Below are 18,626 nucleotides of genomic sequence, written 5' to 3' on the forward strand. Positions count from 1 at the left end.
ACCTTTCAAATCAGCTCAACTCGTATTTTCTCCTCTTGCAACAAATGCTCCTCAAGTTCAATCTTCTCCCGAGACAACTTGCCAATCAACTTCTCCTTATCCGAGCATTGCACATAGAACATTTCCATCTGTTTCTCAACTGAAACGTTTTCATTCATTAACCTCTCGAGCTCAGATTCCTTGACCATCTTATCTTTCCCTATTGCATCAATTTGTACCACCATTGCCTTCTTTTTCTCAATAGACTCATAAAGATTCTTCTATGATTTCGCCATCTTGTCGTTATTGATAGTTACATGCCTATTATGCAACCAGTAACTCACGCCACCATCATCACATACAGCACATGTCTGAGCGAGCTTGTTTTCATGGTGTGGGAATTTCAAATCTGCACCACCACCATAAACTACGAAACTCGGAGACAGATAATGAGCACTCACAGCACTACTCTCGATGTGCCATCTTGGTTTTACTCGTTGACCCCACGAGCTTTCCCAATTAGGTTTTGCAGCTTTCCATAATGTAAAAACAGCAGGTTTACGCTTTCTAGGATCAACCTCAACTTGCTCGCCACCCCATTTATGTTCCAGCAGTTGACACGAAAATTTACCATAGTCTGTAAATTTCTCGACATATAAGAACACATCTTCTCCTTTCATAGCATACCCCAAGCCTTTCTCGATAATGTTGTCAATATTGATTATAATATCATCAATATGGTTGCGGAGATAATACTCGTCTGTGGGAGGTAGGCACTGAAGAGCTTCCATATCCACCCAATACTCCTTGCAAAAACGTTTACTCAAATCTAACGGCTTCTCTCCATTCTCATTAGCACGTTTGATTATCTTGTCATCAACATCTGTGAAAATCCTGACGTAATAAACTTCGTAACCCAATTGCTTCAAGTATCTGTATAGGACGTCGAAGAAAATGGCAGCGCGGTTATGGCCGATGTGTCTCAAATCATAGGCTGTGATTCCACAGACATACATTCTGACTTTGCCAGGATTGATCATGAGCTCAAGATTGATTGGTTTCAAAACTTCCTTCTGCTGCATCATCGTGTTGTAGAGCTTCAATTATATCTTTTGTTTTGAACCATTCGACTCCATCTTCTCGTCCTCCATATCTCTCACAGCTTTCTCTTCCTTTGTAAAACTCTCCATAGTATCATTCATTTTGACTAAGAGATTCTCTAACTCCTCGATTTCCCCTCTCTGGCAACTCTTTACAATCTCTATCTTATTCTCAACACCCAAAAGCACTTCGATTTCTCTCTTCCTCTTTCTCTTCTTCTTTCTGAATATGAGCATCCACTTTCTGTCTAACCTTTGCCGAGTGTGTACCCAGTGACAGTTCCCTTTACTCCACTCCAACCAACTCTTTCTTTGTCTCTTGGTTGTGTTCTCCATTTGTATCCCCAACATGTCTGAGTTATCACTCTCTTTATGGCTCAAAATCTCTACCAACTGATCTTCAATATCACTAAAGAGCTTTTTTAATCTCTTCTTCTTCTTTGTTACTTTCTTTCTTTTCTTGAGAATTTTCTCGAACACTTGGCAGGCACCACTATCCATCTCTGTCTTTAACCTGTTATCCTCATCGAACAAAAGGGTTTCAGTCTCTGGATCCTCCTTCTCCTGCACCATCACTGGATAGGCTAGAATCAACATATCACTCTTCACATATTGAATCAGCTGATTTGAGTACATAATTAGATCATCCCCTCCGTCATCGCTCTCGACCTGTTTTACATCATCTGATTCCAATGTCTTCTCCTCTTTTCCTTTCCATCTTTGTTCAAAACGATTACTCATCTCTTTCAAAATATCCAACAATCTGGACTGTTCCAGTTGCTCCTTCTCTTGCTTTGCGGATGTATTGAACCGATTGAGTAATCTGACTTTCAAATCATCCCAGCTACTAAACCCATATCGTGAAATTTCATCTCCATACCACGACAGAGCATGACCTTCAATGAACCCATACATAAACTTTCTTGTTTTGAAAATGGTGAAGTTGTGAGCTGCAACTAACGCGTCAATCCACTCAACCCACCTCTCCAGATCTTCACCGTAGAACATCAAAACATCAATCGTTCTCAGGCTCGTCACAAGCTCTGATACCAAATATAGTTTCAATATTATTGTATAAACTCACAAGATCATTAAGAATAACTCAATTCTTATTAGCTTAAGAAAACTCTCTCAAAAACTTAAGCTTTCACAAAGATCTCTCTCACAATTCATAAGTAATGCCACACATTGGCATCTCCTTATATAGAGATATCAATTTCCTAATCTCATTAGTTTAACTTATTTAGATAACTCCTAAACAAGTATATTTCCTATTTCTTTCACATTCCAAATACTTTTAGGATAACTTGTTCCACAAGCTTTCTTCAAGCTTACTTTCAACATTGGAGAATTAGACAAAGAGTGTCTAATATATAAAAAGATGTCCAACTCTAATAGTACGAGGCCTTTTGGGAAAAAAACCAAAAGTAAATCTATGCGGGCTTGCCAATTAGGCCCAAAGTGGACAATATCGGACTAATCGGATAATATAGAGTTGGACATGAGCTTTAACAATCCCAACAATTGGTATCAGAGCGGTTGACGAGAAATCTGCAAAAGACCAATATACCCTTCGAGAGATGAATGGTATCCTATGAGTTAGGAATGAGAGGTGTGTGGCAGAGATCAAGTCAAAAGATTCTGGAAGTCAGTTGTTGAACACGAGATGAATGTGATCCTTAGTTTGAGGGAGAGAATGTGAGATAACAAACTAAGTCCCACATTGGAGAATTAGACAAAGAGTGTCTAATATATAAAGAGATGTACAACTTTAATAGTACGAGCCCTTTTGGGAAGTAAACCAAAAGTAAATCCATACGGGCTTGGCAATTAGACTTAAAGTGGACAATATCATACTAATCGGATAATAAAGCGTTGGACATGGGTTATACAATCCCAACATTCTCCGGTAAACTATCTAATTACTGATAAGAAACTTAATTTTCTTATTAAGTATGAGATTTTTTTTTTTTTGAACAACAAGTATGAGATATCTATATTTAGCATTTCCGTCAATTTTTGGCTTTGGGTTTCTGTCCGGTCATCTTAAATTTGATTAAAGCTGGAACATGCAATACAAGCTTGGATGCATCCTAGTTTTCTACTGACATAATAAGACAAAATCACAATAATTTGGAATAATGCAAGCATATGTATAAAAATACAACGTATAATGTAATAATATATATATAAACATCTAAAGAGAAAAAGCTGAACAATTCTTTTAAAATATCTAACGCCCAAATGCCTTCTAACAGATATTAATTATTATTTTCGTTTTATTCTTCTCAATACTCATAAACACTCGATGGCATATTTCATTATTTGTGACTTTTTATACATTTTTTTTCATATAGCTAATAGGTCTACTCCTCTTCTTGTCGCCTATGTCTCTATTTTTGTTTTCTGTATGATATGTGTTTTCGCCCACAGGACCCCAAATTATCAAATAAAATATCTTAGTAGTAGTACACTATCTTTGTATGCGGTAATTACTATTTACAGACTTTGATAATCTTTTTCACTATTGCTTTTTTCTAAATGTGACTGTATTCCTAAGGCATGGCGGCACAAACAGCGAAAATCATATTAAATTAAAAGAAATCAAATATTTTCCAAGGTTGTCATTTTTTTTTTGGAAAAAAGCTGAACTTATTAGGCTGCAGAAACATTTAAAAAATTGTTATATCGCATGTATATAAATAGAGAAACATTTAAAAAGTTGTAACATGTAGTTTGTAATAATTACAAAAGAATATTGCTGAGTTGTCACTTAATTAAAATATCAATTAATCTTACATGGCAACTTAAGAATCAATTAAAAAGTGTTGGTCAAAAATCCAATTACTAGGGAACATTATATTAATCCAAAATATAAGAAGCAAGTATTATTTCTTTAAATAAAAGTTACGAAATTACTTAATATAATTAACATATATATGACAATTAATGATTATGAATAATAAAGTTTTGATAACAATTTTTGCATTTTTCCTCATTTTTTAAATTTTATATTATTAAAAGAAATTAAACAATCACATTAACCATATAATTAAAAAGTTAGATTTTTTTATGTTATATTTTGATTTTTTTTAAATGACTTTAAATTACAAAAAAAAAGTTAAAAATCCCTTTGAAATTTTGTGATCAATGGCTTAATTTGGTTTTTTTTATAACAAGATACAAATGATCATACAATCATATTAATATGAATTTTTATTTAATAGATATTCATATCAAATATATATATATATACACACATATATTAATATCGTTAAATTAAATATGTACCATTTAAAAATACATAAATATGTTAATTTTTAAATTTGCATTGAAAGAGTATTGAGACTTGAATATTTTTATTTTGAAATTTGCATCGAAAAATACCACACCAAAATTTTTAAGATTAATGGTTTAAATTTTTTGTTACATCAAATATACAAATGTTATTAAAACCATATGAGTAAGAAGTCTCAATAATAAATATTTATATTAAAATATACTACATATTTATGTAAATATCTTTGAAATATAATTATATACCATATAAAATAAATAAAATAATTATTTTAATTTATTTACCATAAATATATTGTAAATAAACAAGATATGTTATTTTGATTTATGTAATTACTATAATCTCCTATAAATTAATTTACAAACAATTGATTACTCTAAAAAGTGTAAGATTTTATTAATTAATATTGTTCAACAATCTTACAAGATATTGATACAACTAAGATTTATTTAGAAGTTATTGAAATCAACGTTTCTTTAAGTTCAACCCATTGTTTTTCTCAAATGGGCTAAGAACAGTTTTTAATGATTAACTAAATGGGTCACTTGCATTGTAAAATGTATTTTGGTTTAAAAATTGTTGAATACCCAAAATCAATATGAACCATCATCAATTTCGTTTAAAATTTTGTCACAATAAAAATATAGGGTTGGACAAAAAATCTGAATCCAAAAAACCGGAACCAAGGACGATCAAAAAAAATAGTACTAAACTTTAACCAAAATTGGTTAGATATCCGAATGGGTTCAAAATTATAGTATCTAGATAACTGGAACTGAACCCGATCCAAACCGAAATATTTTAGGTATCCGAATATATCCGAACAAGATTTATATACTTAAATATATTAATTATATTTAAATTTAAAATCTAAAAGAATATACAAAATATATAAGATGTTTTTGAGTTGTCCAAAATACTTGAAAATATATACAAATAGTTATAAGTAGATGTTTAAAATAGCTAAACGATACTTATAACACCTAAAATACTGAAAATATCTATTGATTTTTATCTAAATATTACGCTAAACCAATTTTTATGTTAAGTTTAAGTATTTTGGCATACATTATTCAAATTTATATGTTATATATTATTTTTATTTTTGATTTTTAAAAATTTAAAGTATATATGAACTTTAATTTTTGAAAAAAAATAAATATGTTATCCAAACCCAAATCTGAACCAAACCCGCAAAGATCCGAACCGAACCAAACCCTCAAGGATCCGAATTGAACCAAATGATACTCGACTGTCCACTTCTAATAAAATATAAATAAGATTATTGATAACAAAATGTATATTGGGTATAATATTTAAGTACAATATATTGTTAAAAATATTCATCCCATGCGGGAGGCATGTTATCATCTAGTTTTCTAATTATTGCAAGTTCACATAAAATATTCAGGGTCGACTTTTTAAAATTCAGTTTTGCGCATACGTAAAGTCATTTGGAAATTATATAAACTGCTCGATGATTTGGAATTTTGTAAATACAATTTCGAAATGTATTAACAAGGGATTTCATAAAATAGGGAAGTTAGTTGCTTGCTTCTTGACGAGGAGATACATGTGACAGGACTTGGATGGATGAAAGTTGTCTAAACTATCATTTTCTTATTATCATTTTTCATGTTTAATTTAAACACATTTATTTTTTATTTTTAATAGTAAAACTACTATTATACTCCTAATTAATTAAACTCATTCATAATTTATACTCTCCCGAGCTTTCTAATTTCAAATTTGACAAGCTTCCGGTTGCTGCACGGTTATCAAATCTGACGAGACCGGACAAGCTCTCCGATGAACCTGATGAACTATCCGAAGAACTCTCCAACAAGCTCTTTGACGAGCTCTCCGACGAACCTGAAAAACCCGACGAGCTCTCCGGCGAACCTGAAAAACTTGACGAACTCTCTGACGAACATGAAAAACTCTACGAACTTCGACGAACCGAACAAGATCTCTCACGAACGCGCGTTAAACGTTATATTTGATGGTGGTTTTGTTCTATTTCTTTAGTTTTAACTTGATTTCTCATAATCAATCTGATTTTGGAAAGGGAGACAAATTTTTTTTTTGAAATTTTATATTCTCAAATTTATAAAATCTTATAAATATTTATTCATGAAGAACATATTGTTTATGCATTAACGTTTTTAATATTTTTTTTGCGCGACATGTGCCATTGCTTTTATCAGACCGGAATGTTCAAAGAGGGTCTAAGGGTTTCGTATTAAGTGGTGAAGAAGGGATTATATATCAAAGATATCTCCTGCATTGTGTTTTTGGTGGTGACGAAGAAACGCCAGATATTTGATCTCTGTTTTGGACTTTTTATGCAAGTGTTTGATTTTGGATTGAGGATTACTGTTTCTTCGTTGAAGATTGTTGTCGAAAGATTATACAGAAGATGTAAATTTGAGAAGAGTAGGAAGCTGGTAAAATAATTTTTTCCGGTAAAATAGTTCTCTTGTAAAGGAATGATTAAACCTGAAGCTTACACTTACAACACCATTATCAATGCTTATGTTAAGAGAGAGACTTCTCTCGTGTAGAAGAGGTTTTGAAAGCGATGAAGAAAGATGGTAACATATACGCTTCTTATGAAACTGAGCATCAAAAAAAATGGTTAAATAATTTTACAAATACTAAATAATTTATAAATTATTATAAATTATTTTATAAATACTTATAAATCTCACATAAATATAGAAATGTGAGAAATGCTTAACGATTTTATAAATGTGATGGCTCCACGCAAGTGTCTCCTCTATAGTCTGTTTTGGAGAAATGCTGATTGATTTTGTACCAACAACAAGCAGACTATTATTGGCCCAATCACCAGCTTTCAAAAATGCTACATGTGGTTCACTTGCAGATGTAGCTATAAGCATCACTCGCTTGGTGGTTCATTAGGTTTCATTGGGAAGGTGAGACCAAACGTGTGTTTCATCTTTTGATAGAAAAAGCTCTGTTTTTTTTTCTTGAGGATATGTGAATGTATACATACATGTCGGTCAAGATGAGTTTGGTTTTATGCTTGCAAAGTAGCAAATATTCTAAATGACAATAATGTGAACAATGAAATAAGAAATAAGTTTTTTTTTCAAAAAAAAAGAAGAAATAAGAAATAAGTAAATATAAAATTATGTGTCACACCAAAACAATTTGGGAATTTTAATGCCTCATTTTGTAAACTCTTATAAATTTTTAAAATTCTATAAGAATATTTGTAATCTTCCAAAGATGTGTTGAAAATTTATAAAACTTTATAAATGATTTCATAAACCTTTACAAAAGATTTTATAAACCTTTATCAATTATTTATAAATTATTTATTAACTCTTATAAATAAATATATTAACTGTTATAAATGTAGATACCTTACAAAATTTTATAAACCCTAATAAATCATTTATAAACACTTTGAAATGACTTATAAACTGATTATGAATAATTTATAAATCCATATAAAATGATTTTATATACTCTTATAAGAGTATTTAAATATATTACATAAAGTTTGTCAACATTCTATAAGACTTTATAAGTTTTCTAGATTTGATAAGGTTTTATAAATTATTTGTAAGTCCTTATAAATAATTTTATTAAGTCAATTTTATAATTTAATATAAATTTATATTTATAAAAAATTATAAGTTCATATAAATAATGTTATAATGGTTTATACATTCTTATAGATTTCACCTAGGTATCTGTACACTCTTACAAATGATTTTTAATTTTCTATAAATATAATTATTATCTTCATAAAGTTTGCAAAGGTATTAGATGTTTTTATAAATTAAATCAGTTTTACAAGATCTTATAAATCTTTTTAAAGTTCGTAAATGATGATACATAAATTTAGAAGGTTTAAAAAATTTAGAAATCAACTAACAAACCTTATAAATTAGTTTATAAGCATTTATAAATCAACTTATAAACCGTAGAAACCCGTTTATAACCCCTTTTAAATTAACTTATAAACTCTTATTAATCAAAATTAAATTTATAAACTCTTATAAACCAATTTATAAATCATTCAAACAACTTACAAACCTTTATAAACTATTCTAGAAAATATGTTTGTTATAGTTTCTATAAACTATGATTTTGTTTTAAACCAATTTATAAACCTATATACACCAATTATAAACACTTAAAAATAATTAGAAACTCTTATTTAATGGGTATATTTTTATAAGAATTGATAAACGATACAAACCCTTTTAAATTCTTACAAATGAAATACCAAGTTTATACACATTTATAAAATTTTATATATTGAATCCGGCTTTCTTTCCCATCAAATCCGGCTTTCTTTCCTACAAGTTCTCTTTTCACAAATATGGATCACCTATTCTGGCGAGTTCTTCCGAAAATGGATGATCATCATTATGCGTGGATTTTATGGTATATTTGGAAATGAAGAAACAACAAACACTACAAGAAAACAGCGGTATTCTGACGGACATTCCGACGGAAAATGAAATCCTCGGAATATCCCGAGGAATTTCCGAGGAAATTCCGAGGAAGCACAAAATTGGGTTTCCTCGGAATTTCCTCGGAATATACCGACGGAATTCCGAGGAAATATCTATCCGTCGGAATATTCCGAGGAAATTCCGAGGGAAAATGGGTTCCTCGAAAAAAACCGATGAATTCCAAGGAAATATTATAGTCGTTGGGGGATTTTACAAAATTCCGAGGAAATTCCGACGAACTAGCCTTTTCCGTCGGAATTCCGTCGGAATTTCCTCGGTCTGTCGGCAGGATTTAAACTATAAATACAAGCACTCCTCTTCCTCTTCATTCACTCCATATCTTCATCCTCCCTCTTACTCTATTTACACACGAATTTGATTCATAAAAAATATGTCTTCTTCAAATTATTTTCGTTCTTGGATCGATCGACCTCATTTGGATCCGAACACGAGATTGCTTACGGAAGAATACCAACGAGGTATAACCGAATTCATGGGGTTAGTTCATCGACAACCGGAAGAAAAAACAGGTATGTTAAGATGTCCTTGCTCTAATTGTAAAAATAGAAAGGTTATTAAAGAGTGAGATGTTTGGACTCATCTATATTTGAGTGGGTTTACACGAAGTTACAAAATTTGGTATCATCATGGGGAAACTGATTATGAACATGGTAGTACTAGCGAACCTCAGCCAGCGGTTAGATTAGAATAACCAATTAGAACAGATGTAGATTATGGTGTAGGTACTGAGCAGATGGTAAATGATCATTTTAGAGGGGAAGATTTACCCAATGCAGAAGCTAGGAGATTTTATGATATGTTGGATGCTGGAAAGCAACCATTGTACGAAGGTTGCAGAGATGGTCATTCAGCTTTATCATCTGCTACAAGATTGATGGGCATTAAAACAGATTATAATTTGGCTGAAGACTGTGTGGATGCGATTGCTGATTTTGTAAAAGGTATTCAGCAAGAGTTCAACTGGAATTCCGATGAGACGCTCTTTATCTATCACCACTTCGTCCATAAAGTAATGGACAACTATGGGAAGCAGATCCACGAATGGAAGAAGAAGTGGGAAATCAATAAGGTTCGATTTAATTTATTAAACAATTTTTTAATTTATTAAACTATTTTTTAATTTATTAAACTATTTTCTTTTTTTTTTATTAAAAGGTCCCAAAGTCTATGAACGACACGGTCTGGAAGGAGTTGTGTGCGCATTGGGATAAAGAAGAGACGAAAGAAACTTCTTCCACCAACTCCACCAACCGCAGGAGCGACCGTAAAGGGAAGGGCATCTACAAGCATAACTTGGGTGCTCAATCTATTGCCACTCTGGGAGATCGCATGGTAAGTTCAACCGTTTTTTCTTCAATTATTTGAGTTTCAGAATTTTAATTTATTGTGCATTTCTTCTAATTTCTAATGTTTCTTTAATTTATGTTTTTTTTCAAGGTGGAAGAAAATGATGGCGAGCCGGTTGATGATCTCGCCCTAATGAGGAGGGCGTATACCAACAAGAAGACCGGCCAGATTGATGACGGTCTTGTGAGGGACGTGGTCGACCTAGTCCAAACTCAGGTGCTAGACGAAGTGTCTCAGCTTCAAACCGAGGATGACGCTTCGACGGCTTCGACCAACTTGTCCCGGTTTCGAATCAACGAAATCGTTGAATCCGTAAGTTCTTTTTTTTTTTAAGTTCAATTCATTTATTTCTTGGTTTAAATTTGTAAATTTGGCTATTTTCTATTCAGTCGGTTCCAAAGAAGAAGGGACGTTTGGTCGGTTTGGGTCGTCGCACCCGGTCGGTTCCTCCTTCTTCTGCACCACCGCCCTTTGTTGATCTAGAAGTGCTTACGGCTCAGTTGAAGGACAAAGATGATCGTATATCTTTGTTGGAGACCCAGATGGCGGCTCAACAGGTGGGCTATGAGGCACAGAGGAGGCTGAACCAGCAAATGATGGAGATGATGCAGAGGATGTACCCGAATGAGGTCTTCCCGGACGTGCAAGACCCGTAGTTTTTTTTTTTTCCAAAAACTCGGAATGTTTTATTTTTATTTGTGAAACTTTGAATATTCATTAATATGACTTCATTTTTAATTTTAATTTCATATTTTCGAATTTAAATTTCAGAAATTTTATTTTTTTAAAAAAATTAATATTTTTTACATTCCGAGGAAATTAATTATATTTTTTACTCGATCGATCGATGCGTTTTTGGACATAAATCCATCGATCGATCTGTTTATAAAAAAACGTTCGGAATATACCGAGGGAAACCTTTCCTCGGAATATACCGAGGGAAACCTTTCCTCGGAATATACCGAGGGAAACCTTTCCTCGGAATATACCGAGGGAACGGTTCCTCGGTATATACCGAGGGACATTTCCCTCGGAATATTCCGAGGGACTCCCTCGGAATATACCGAGGGACACATTCCTCGGAGTATTCCGAGGAATATGTCCCTTGGTATATTTCTATCGATCGATGTATATATGCCTAAAAACGCATCGATCGATGAACGTCCGAGGAAGTATCCCGACGAAGTTCTCCCTCGGTATATTCCGAGGACCTTTCCGACAAACTAGTGATCCTCAGAATTTCCTCGGACGTTTATTTCCTCAGAATTCCGTCGGAAAATTCCAAGGAATTTCCGAGGAAAGAAGAAATTCCGAGGAATTATTTCCGACGACTTGTTTCGTCGGTATGTCGTCGGAATAATGATATTCCGACGAAATTCCGACGATTTTTTCCCTCAGAATCCTTGCTGTTTTCTTGTAGTGAAAGTTTTTAGTAATTTAGATATTGATCCCAGTGATACGCTTAAATTAGCAGAGACAGAATCAATACTATGGGTAGAGGCCCAGGTGCCGAAAATATAGGGAGCAGCTGGACAGGTCGAGGTACAGACCTTACCATCAATTGCGGGACGTTGGTGCTTCATAGATGGTTCGTGGAAAGATAAGGAACCGTATTCCAGACAAGGTTGGTATAGAACTCTGGAGGGTTTTGACGGACTGATGGGGGCAAGAAAGGTTAGGCAAGTCTCTCACCTCTTCACTCGGAAATGGAGGCATTTATATGGGCAATGAAGTGTATGAGGAATCTGCGACAGCATCAAGTTACGTTTGCAATGGATTATTTTCAATTGGTGAAGATGGTTTCGGAACCAAAAGAATGGCCAGCGTTTGGGTGTTCTCTCGTGGACATCAAAACTTTAAAAGATTGCTTCCTCAGTTCATAGCTCATTCATGTACCTCGAACGAAGAACTTAATGGCGGATATTCTAGCACATAGTGTCCGAAAACAACCGTCTTTCATCATTCACATGGATGCAGAGCTACCTTCCTGGTTTACAGAGTCAGTATGAGTCTGTATACATCGACGACAAAAAAAAAAGAGATTTATAAAGGTTTATAAGTTGATCTACAATGGTTCATAAATGGATTTATAATGTCTATAAACTGATTTATAAATGTCATAGATGATTATAAACTGATTTAAGGATTTATAAGGAGAATTACTAGTGTTTATAAACAGACTTTTGTTTTATGTGTTACAAAATGATTTATAAAGTTTTATAGTTTGATTTATAAAAGTTTATAAAGTAATTTAAAGTTTAAAAATGATTTATTAGGGTTTATTAACTGATTTATTAGAGTTTGAAAACTGATTTAAGGGTTTTTAAGTTGAATTATTAATTTTTATCAACTGGCTTTTGTTTATGTTAGAAACTATGGACTATGATTTGAGATGTTTGAGATTATTGCATCAACTGAGTGTTTGGATTACTAGGTGTAGTTGAATCCATCAAACTCGGCTCTCTACACTCATATTAGCAATATAACACAAAAACAGAGCGTCTCAAGCAACTGAAACATTTTGACTTGGCACAGAAATCACAGTAATAACTTCAGAAACAGATCCACCAGTTTCATTATCACTATCATCATACGAGATGCTGCTATGACCACTACCATTACTGCTGTTGTTAGAGCTCTTGCCTTGATCATGGCTTGGATAAGTGATCTCTATATGCTCATCAGTATCCAACCATGTTTCTTTTACAAATCTGACAGCACCTTCCTCAATACTTCATGCTCTCTTGTAGTTCTCCCGGGAACTAACACCATTACCACTATCCATTTTGCCTTGCTTCTTGAGTCTAAAAACACACTGTAATAACAAATCAAGTTAGTTTCATGAAAGACGAACAATATAAAATCACACAACAAAGAGTGACTTATTGACTATATTTCAAATCAAATCTTCTGTCTAGAGAATCAAACCTTAACATACCAAGCAAGAACATGTACTAATCAAATCAAAAGCATCGTAGATCAACATAAATTGAAAAAGATATAAACTTTTTTTAAAAATCATGAATCTGGTAGACAAAACTATCCCAAAATGATCCAACATGCAAAAATTAACTGGAAAAAAGAAAGATTTACAGTGAGTGATAGAAAGAAAATATATCCATTTGACTGGATTAATGAATACAACAGTAAAAAATCAAAACTTTAAGGAATCTATATATGATTATACACAAACTAAACAATCAAGAAAGATCGCCTAAACGTGTGTGATTGAAAAACTGAAACTTATCGTCAATGCAAACTAAATCCGATGGCTGAACATGATGGTAAACAAAAAGTGGCTCTAGATCTTCTCCTTCACCTCTCTGATCACATAGTAATCCATTAAGAAACCAGAAACAACACATTGAAAGCCTGTCGAAAGCTCGATGAAGACAACGACGGCGAGGCTCGATTAATACGATGACAGAACTTGATGAAACGTCGATGGGGAAGCTTGATGGAGACAGTGAAGCTTCTTCGTCTCTGTTTCAAGGGATGGAAGTTGGATGAGGAAGGTTATTTTAGTCATTGTCATTTTGTCTCTCTAGATATTTATTAAATTGTCCATCTACTTAGCGTAAATTTGAAAAGTGGTATCAAAGTTGTGGTAAAATTGAAATTCTCCCATCAGAGCCATGCCTGAGTATACGCATATGCTTGGGACCTTGAAAAATTATATTACTGTTTGGGGCCAATTCTGAACAAAAATAATTAAGTAGCATGTTTAATGTATTTATTTGAAGTAGAAAGGGTGTGCAATTCGATTCTTCTCCATAACATTTTAAATTCTCATGGTTTTGAGGGGACAAATAAATAATTGGGCTTCATGAATTCTCAGACACAGCCATGTCTCCCGGCCATGTCTCCCATAATACATCACAATGCAGAGAACTCCTCTTTCACTTCACTTTGTCGCTCTGTCTGATTTCCATCACCCCCAGAGGGACTAGCTCTAAGAGAAGCAATCAATATATGTAAGGAGCTGCTGTTCCAGCAACAATTTTGCATAGGATAGTCGATGGTACGTAATATTTTACATAAAAAATAGTTAATGTACTATGTAGTAACCCGCACTTAGCACGGAGTGAAATAGTTTATTAGATTATTTATTGTATGTTCAACATACTATGTTGTACTAAGGGATTTGTTGTAGTTTTTTTTTTGGGATGAACATTCACATATCCGTTCGGATTCAGTTTATCTATTCGGATTTCAAATTTTTTGAGTTAGAAATTTGAATCGTATTCGGATATTTACAAATTTTTGTTTGGATTTGGTTCGAATCATTGCGGGTTCGGTTCGGATTCGAGTTCAGATACCCATTTTAATTATGTATTTGTTTAACAAAAATCCAAATGTACTTAAATCCTCAAAATTCAAAAATAAAACATAAAGTTTTGAATAATGTAAGACTAAGTATTTAAATTTACATAAAAATTAGTTCAATTTAAATATTTGGATGGAGAACAGATAAATATTTTCAGTATTTTGAATATTTTTTGTTATTTTTAGATATTTACTTGTGACTATGTTGATAATTTTTAGATATTTCATATTTTTGAATATCAAATAGATATAAAATTTAAATTAATTAACATATTTAAGTATATAATTGTGATTTATATATTTTTGGTTTCCAAAATATTTAGTTTCGATCAGATTCGGGTCTGGTTATATGGATATTAAACTTTTAGATTCATCTGAGTACTTAATCAATTTTAGTTTGTGTTTAGTATTACTTTCAAATCTAGTTCGGTTTGGTTCTTCGGATCCAAATATTTTACCCAGACTTACTTTCTTCTATTAATATAAATCAAAATAAAATAAATGTAAGATAAATATTTTAGACTTATTTAACATACCTAATTATTGGACCACACTTTAAGAATACAAATAAAAATGGTTGAGTGTCGTGTCAACATTGTTGGCCATGTTGCAAAATTGACGTAGTCTACAGCCAATAACGTGTATTTTCTTATAAAAAATATTCTTGGTAAATATAATAAAAACATGATATAATCGAGAGAAAAGTGTTAGAGTTACATGGAAATTAATGTGATCTCTTCACTCAGCAAATGAATTATGTTTGTCAATTGATTTCATGATTTTTTTTTCTTTTACAACTTTTCTGATTTCTGATTTTTCTAGCAATCTGATTATGCCTTTAATTCTTGGTATGATATGGAAACTCCGTAAAAAATATATATTTGGCTAAACTGAATATTTGACTTTGTGCGTGGTGTCTTTTACTCAACTTCATTAATTCATAGTCAATCACAATTATTTATTATCTTCGTGTACAGAAAGTCTCAACCAAGGTTAAATTGAACAAGATACGAAACTTTCAGTGTTTAAAAACATTCTCATTCCAGCATTTTAGTTGATAAAAATGTTAATGATTTTGAAATTTATTTCTTTTAAAATGATATTATTCAGTAGTTGTACGGAGATAATTTCAGTCCACTAATACAAATGTTAAAAATGCAGGAACTAAAAATGAGCTGGCTAAAACCAATTAGTGTGAAGACATTAAATTATACTCTCTCTGTTTCATAATAAGTATCATTCAAGCTTTTTTTTCTTGTTACACAAAAAGTGTCACTTTACAATTCCAATGCAAATTATATTTACTTTCAGCTGAAAATTAATTGCAAATAGCATTGGTTTCATAAATAATTTTATTTATCTCAAATACTATTGGTCAGAAAAATATAATTAATAACAACTTACATATCTACTTTCTTAGTCTGTGTGAAAAGTGTCAAAGTGACACTTATTCAGAAACGGAGAGAGTATTTAGTAGAGTTTAAAAAATTAATATGTGAATGCATTAATTGTTGAATGGTTGTGAGGCCAATACGTCATCATACTCAAATTGAAATCGTTGTGAAGCTGCCACGTGAATATAGTGTGAACACAATGACAAATGTTTCTCTTTTAATATACATGGGACAAGGGAATATATTAGAGCATGATTAACTGTAAATCCGTTTATGCGGTCATTAAATTTTTTTTTTTGATTTTTTTTGTCCTAAAAAAAAATAAATGAACCAATCGCGGGCTGCCACATGTTGGTGGGGTCCGCAAACAGTGCAAAAACTGTTTCAAGATCGATCCATATTTCATGACTTTAGGAACCGTTTTTTTTTTAAAGTGGGGCCCACATATTAATTTTCTGCGGAAACCAATTTAGGAAACCATGATATCCATAGCCCTTATGTGCTCAGGAAAAGAAAATGTCTCATCCGTGGATATTTTGCATTTGCAAATATTATTAAATAAACTAAAACAAAATACTTTGCATGTATATGTAAAATCAACACACGCTGAAAAATAAAATGACCAGACCTATAATAAAACTAACTTTTCTCTATAACAAAAGGAGTCGCTTGTGACATAGGGTCACTTCAAGTTTTTAATTGGCCAAGTGGGTCGCTGCAAATTTTTATTGTCGAAACGGGCCGCTAGGGGGGAGAGAAATAAATCGGTGACGAATTTGGTCTTTTGACCCATAAACTTATAGATTCTGACTCGACAACTTGTGAAATGTGGAAGCAAAAATGACCCAAAGAGTTAAACTCTAAAACTTGTTTATACGTGCGTGACCTACCTCAATCTTTACTCTCTTTTTTTTTGTTTTTGAGCAAACACCAATCTTTACTCATCACCGTGAATTGAGATAATTTGTCTCTTTTTATTACAGAGACAAAGCTGAAATCTGACTCTGCTGGGTGGAATTAGACTCGCAAACTCCATTCTTGACCTGACAATCTCTGTATTTTGCAAAGTAAGAGTCTCGAGTCCCAGTTGATTTAAAACTCGAATATTGTGAAGAAATCTCACCAAATCGATTGTAAAGAAATCCCAGTCCTAGTACAGCAGACTCATCTCCAAACCGGAACTTGACAGAGCTCATGCTGGACCGGAGCTTGAACAAACCAGAGCTTTACCAAACCAGGCTTTACCGAAGAACCGGAGCTTTACTGAGCTTATGCCGGTATACGAGAGCGACAACAACCGGACCACGATCTCCTGTAAGCCTACTACACAAAGCTCCACTCGTCGTCTTGTTCTCCGGCCAGTGCACCGGAAATTGAAGTCGTCGTCATCTCCAAGCTTGGATCCAATCTGGAACCAGTTTAGTCCTTATTGCAATTTAAGTCCCTTGGATGTTGATTTATTACAATTTGGCTCAATAACTTTCAGATTTGCAACCCTTATTATGTTAATTTGTTTTTATAAAAACAATTGAAGTCTTCGTCGTCGTTTCTTATGTCGACTTCAATCATGCTCCTTTACAACCCTTATTATATGCAAATATATGTGCATAAATAATATAAACACTTAAATGCAAAACTATGTGAAAAATAAATATTTTAAACAAAACAAAGCTGTTAAAACTAATAAACAAATAATAAAAGAGACGATTTATTATTTAAGAATAATCATCTTAAACATTATTTTATTATATGTATAAATATTATAACTTTACATAAAAGGAATGATTTATTGTTATTATTTAAAGAAATCTAAATGGATTCTTAAAGTTACATTTTATATTCTAATATTATTAATTTACATAGTTTTTTTTTTTTGAAACTCTGTTTACATAGTATATTGTTAGTATTTTCTATTAATATAAATAAACACTTATTTTATACATATTATTTTTATATATACGGACGTCGAAATCGTAAACTCTAAATCTAAACCCTAATCACTATAATTCAAATCTTAAATCCTAAACATAAACTTTGAAATTCTAAAATCACTAAACTCTAACCCTAGATATTATATTCAAAACCAAAAACTAAACCTTATACCTTAACGTAAATCCCATACCTTGGACAATATACTCAAAACCATAAAACCATACACTAAACCCTCAACCATGATCTTTAAAAAAACTCGAAATCCTTAACCATAAACCATATATTCAAGATCATAAACTCAAAACCTAAAGTAATTTAAAGTAAGTCTTAAATCCTAAACTTAAGACTGTAAACCTTAAACTCAAAACTTTATACCCTAAATCAAAAGAATAATAAAAACAATATGAAAAAATAAATAAAACAATAATAGCTAGGACCCTTTAAATAAAAACCCTATACTTATATCATGAGCTTTATGTCTTACAATCAAAAATCAAGCAATATAACCTAAACTTTACATCATCAATTCCAGTGTACACTAGAGCCTCTACTTGTGTGCATCTGAGCGTACATCTTACATCCTAATGCATATCAGAGTGTACATTGGTGTCCACAGGAGCGTACACTTAGTGTACACCAACGTATATCTAGTGTACACCAGAGCGTACACTAGAGTGTCTGATGAATTTTTGGTTTTCTTAAAAAATAAATAATTATAAAGTATCTTTAAAAC

At 32.3% G+C, this 18,626-nt stretch overlaps 1 protein-coding gene and 2 long non-coding RNA genes across 3 annotated transcripts; 2 read left to right on the forward strand and 1 right to left on the reverse strand.

The window, feature by feature from the left end:
• Positions 1–225: 225 nt before the first annotated feature.
• Positions 226–1,082, reverse strand: LOC106433740 (cysteine--tRNA ligase 2, cytoplasmic-like; the record flags this gene model as incomplete). Its single annotated transcript, XM_022698918.2, has 1 exon — positions 226–1,082. A coding segment is annotated over one exon (822 nt), but the record flags the coding sequence as incomplete, so codon positions are not given.
• Positions 1,083–4,678: 3,596 nt separating this feature from the next.
• LOC125583880 lies at positions 4,679–6,959 on the forward strand. Its single transcript, XR_007320910.1, has 2 exons — positions 4,679–6,382; positions 6,585–6,959. It is a non-coding gene; the product is annotated as an uncharacterized LOC125583880 (long non-coding RNA).
• A 9,315-nt stretch (positions 6,960–16,274) lies between these two features.
• Positions 16,275–17,523, forward strand: LOC106433742. The gene is made up of 2 exons (XR_001286638.3): positions 16,275–16,838; positions 16,945–17,523. It is a non-coding gene; the product is annotated as an uncharacterized LOC106433742 (long non-coding RNA).
• The last annotated feature ends 1,103 nt before the right edge of the window (positions 17,524–18,626 follow it).

This window comes from Brassica napus, chromosome C3, assembly GCF_020379485.1.
Source record: "Brassica napus cultivar Da-Ae chromosome C3, Da-Ae, whole genome shotgun sequence".
Lineage (NCBI taxonomy): Eukaryota > Viridiplantae > Streptophyta > Magnoliopsida > Brassicales > Brassicaceae > Brassica > Brassica napus.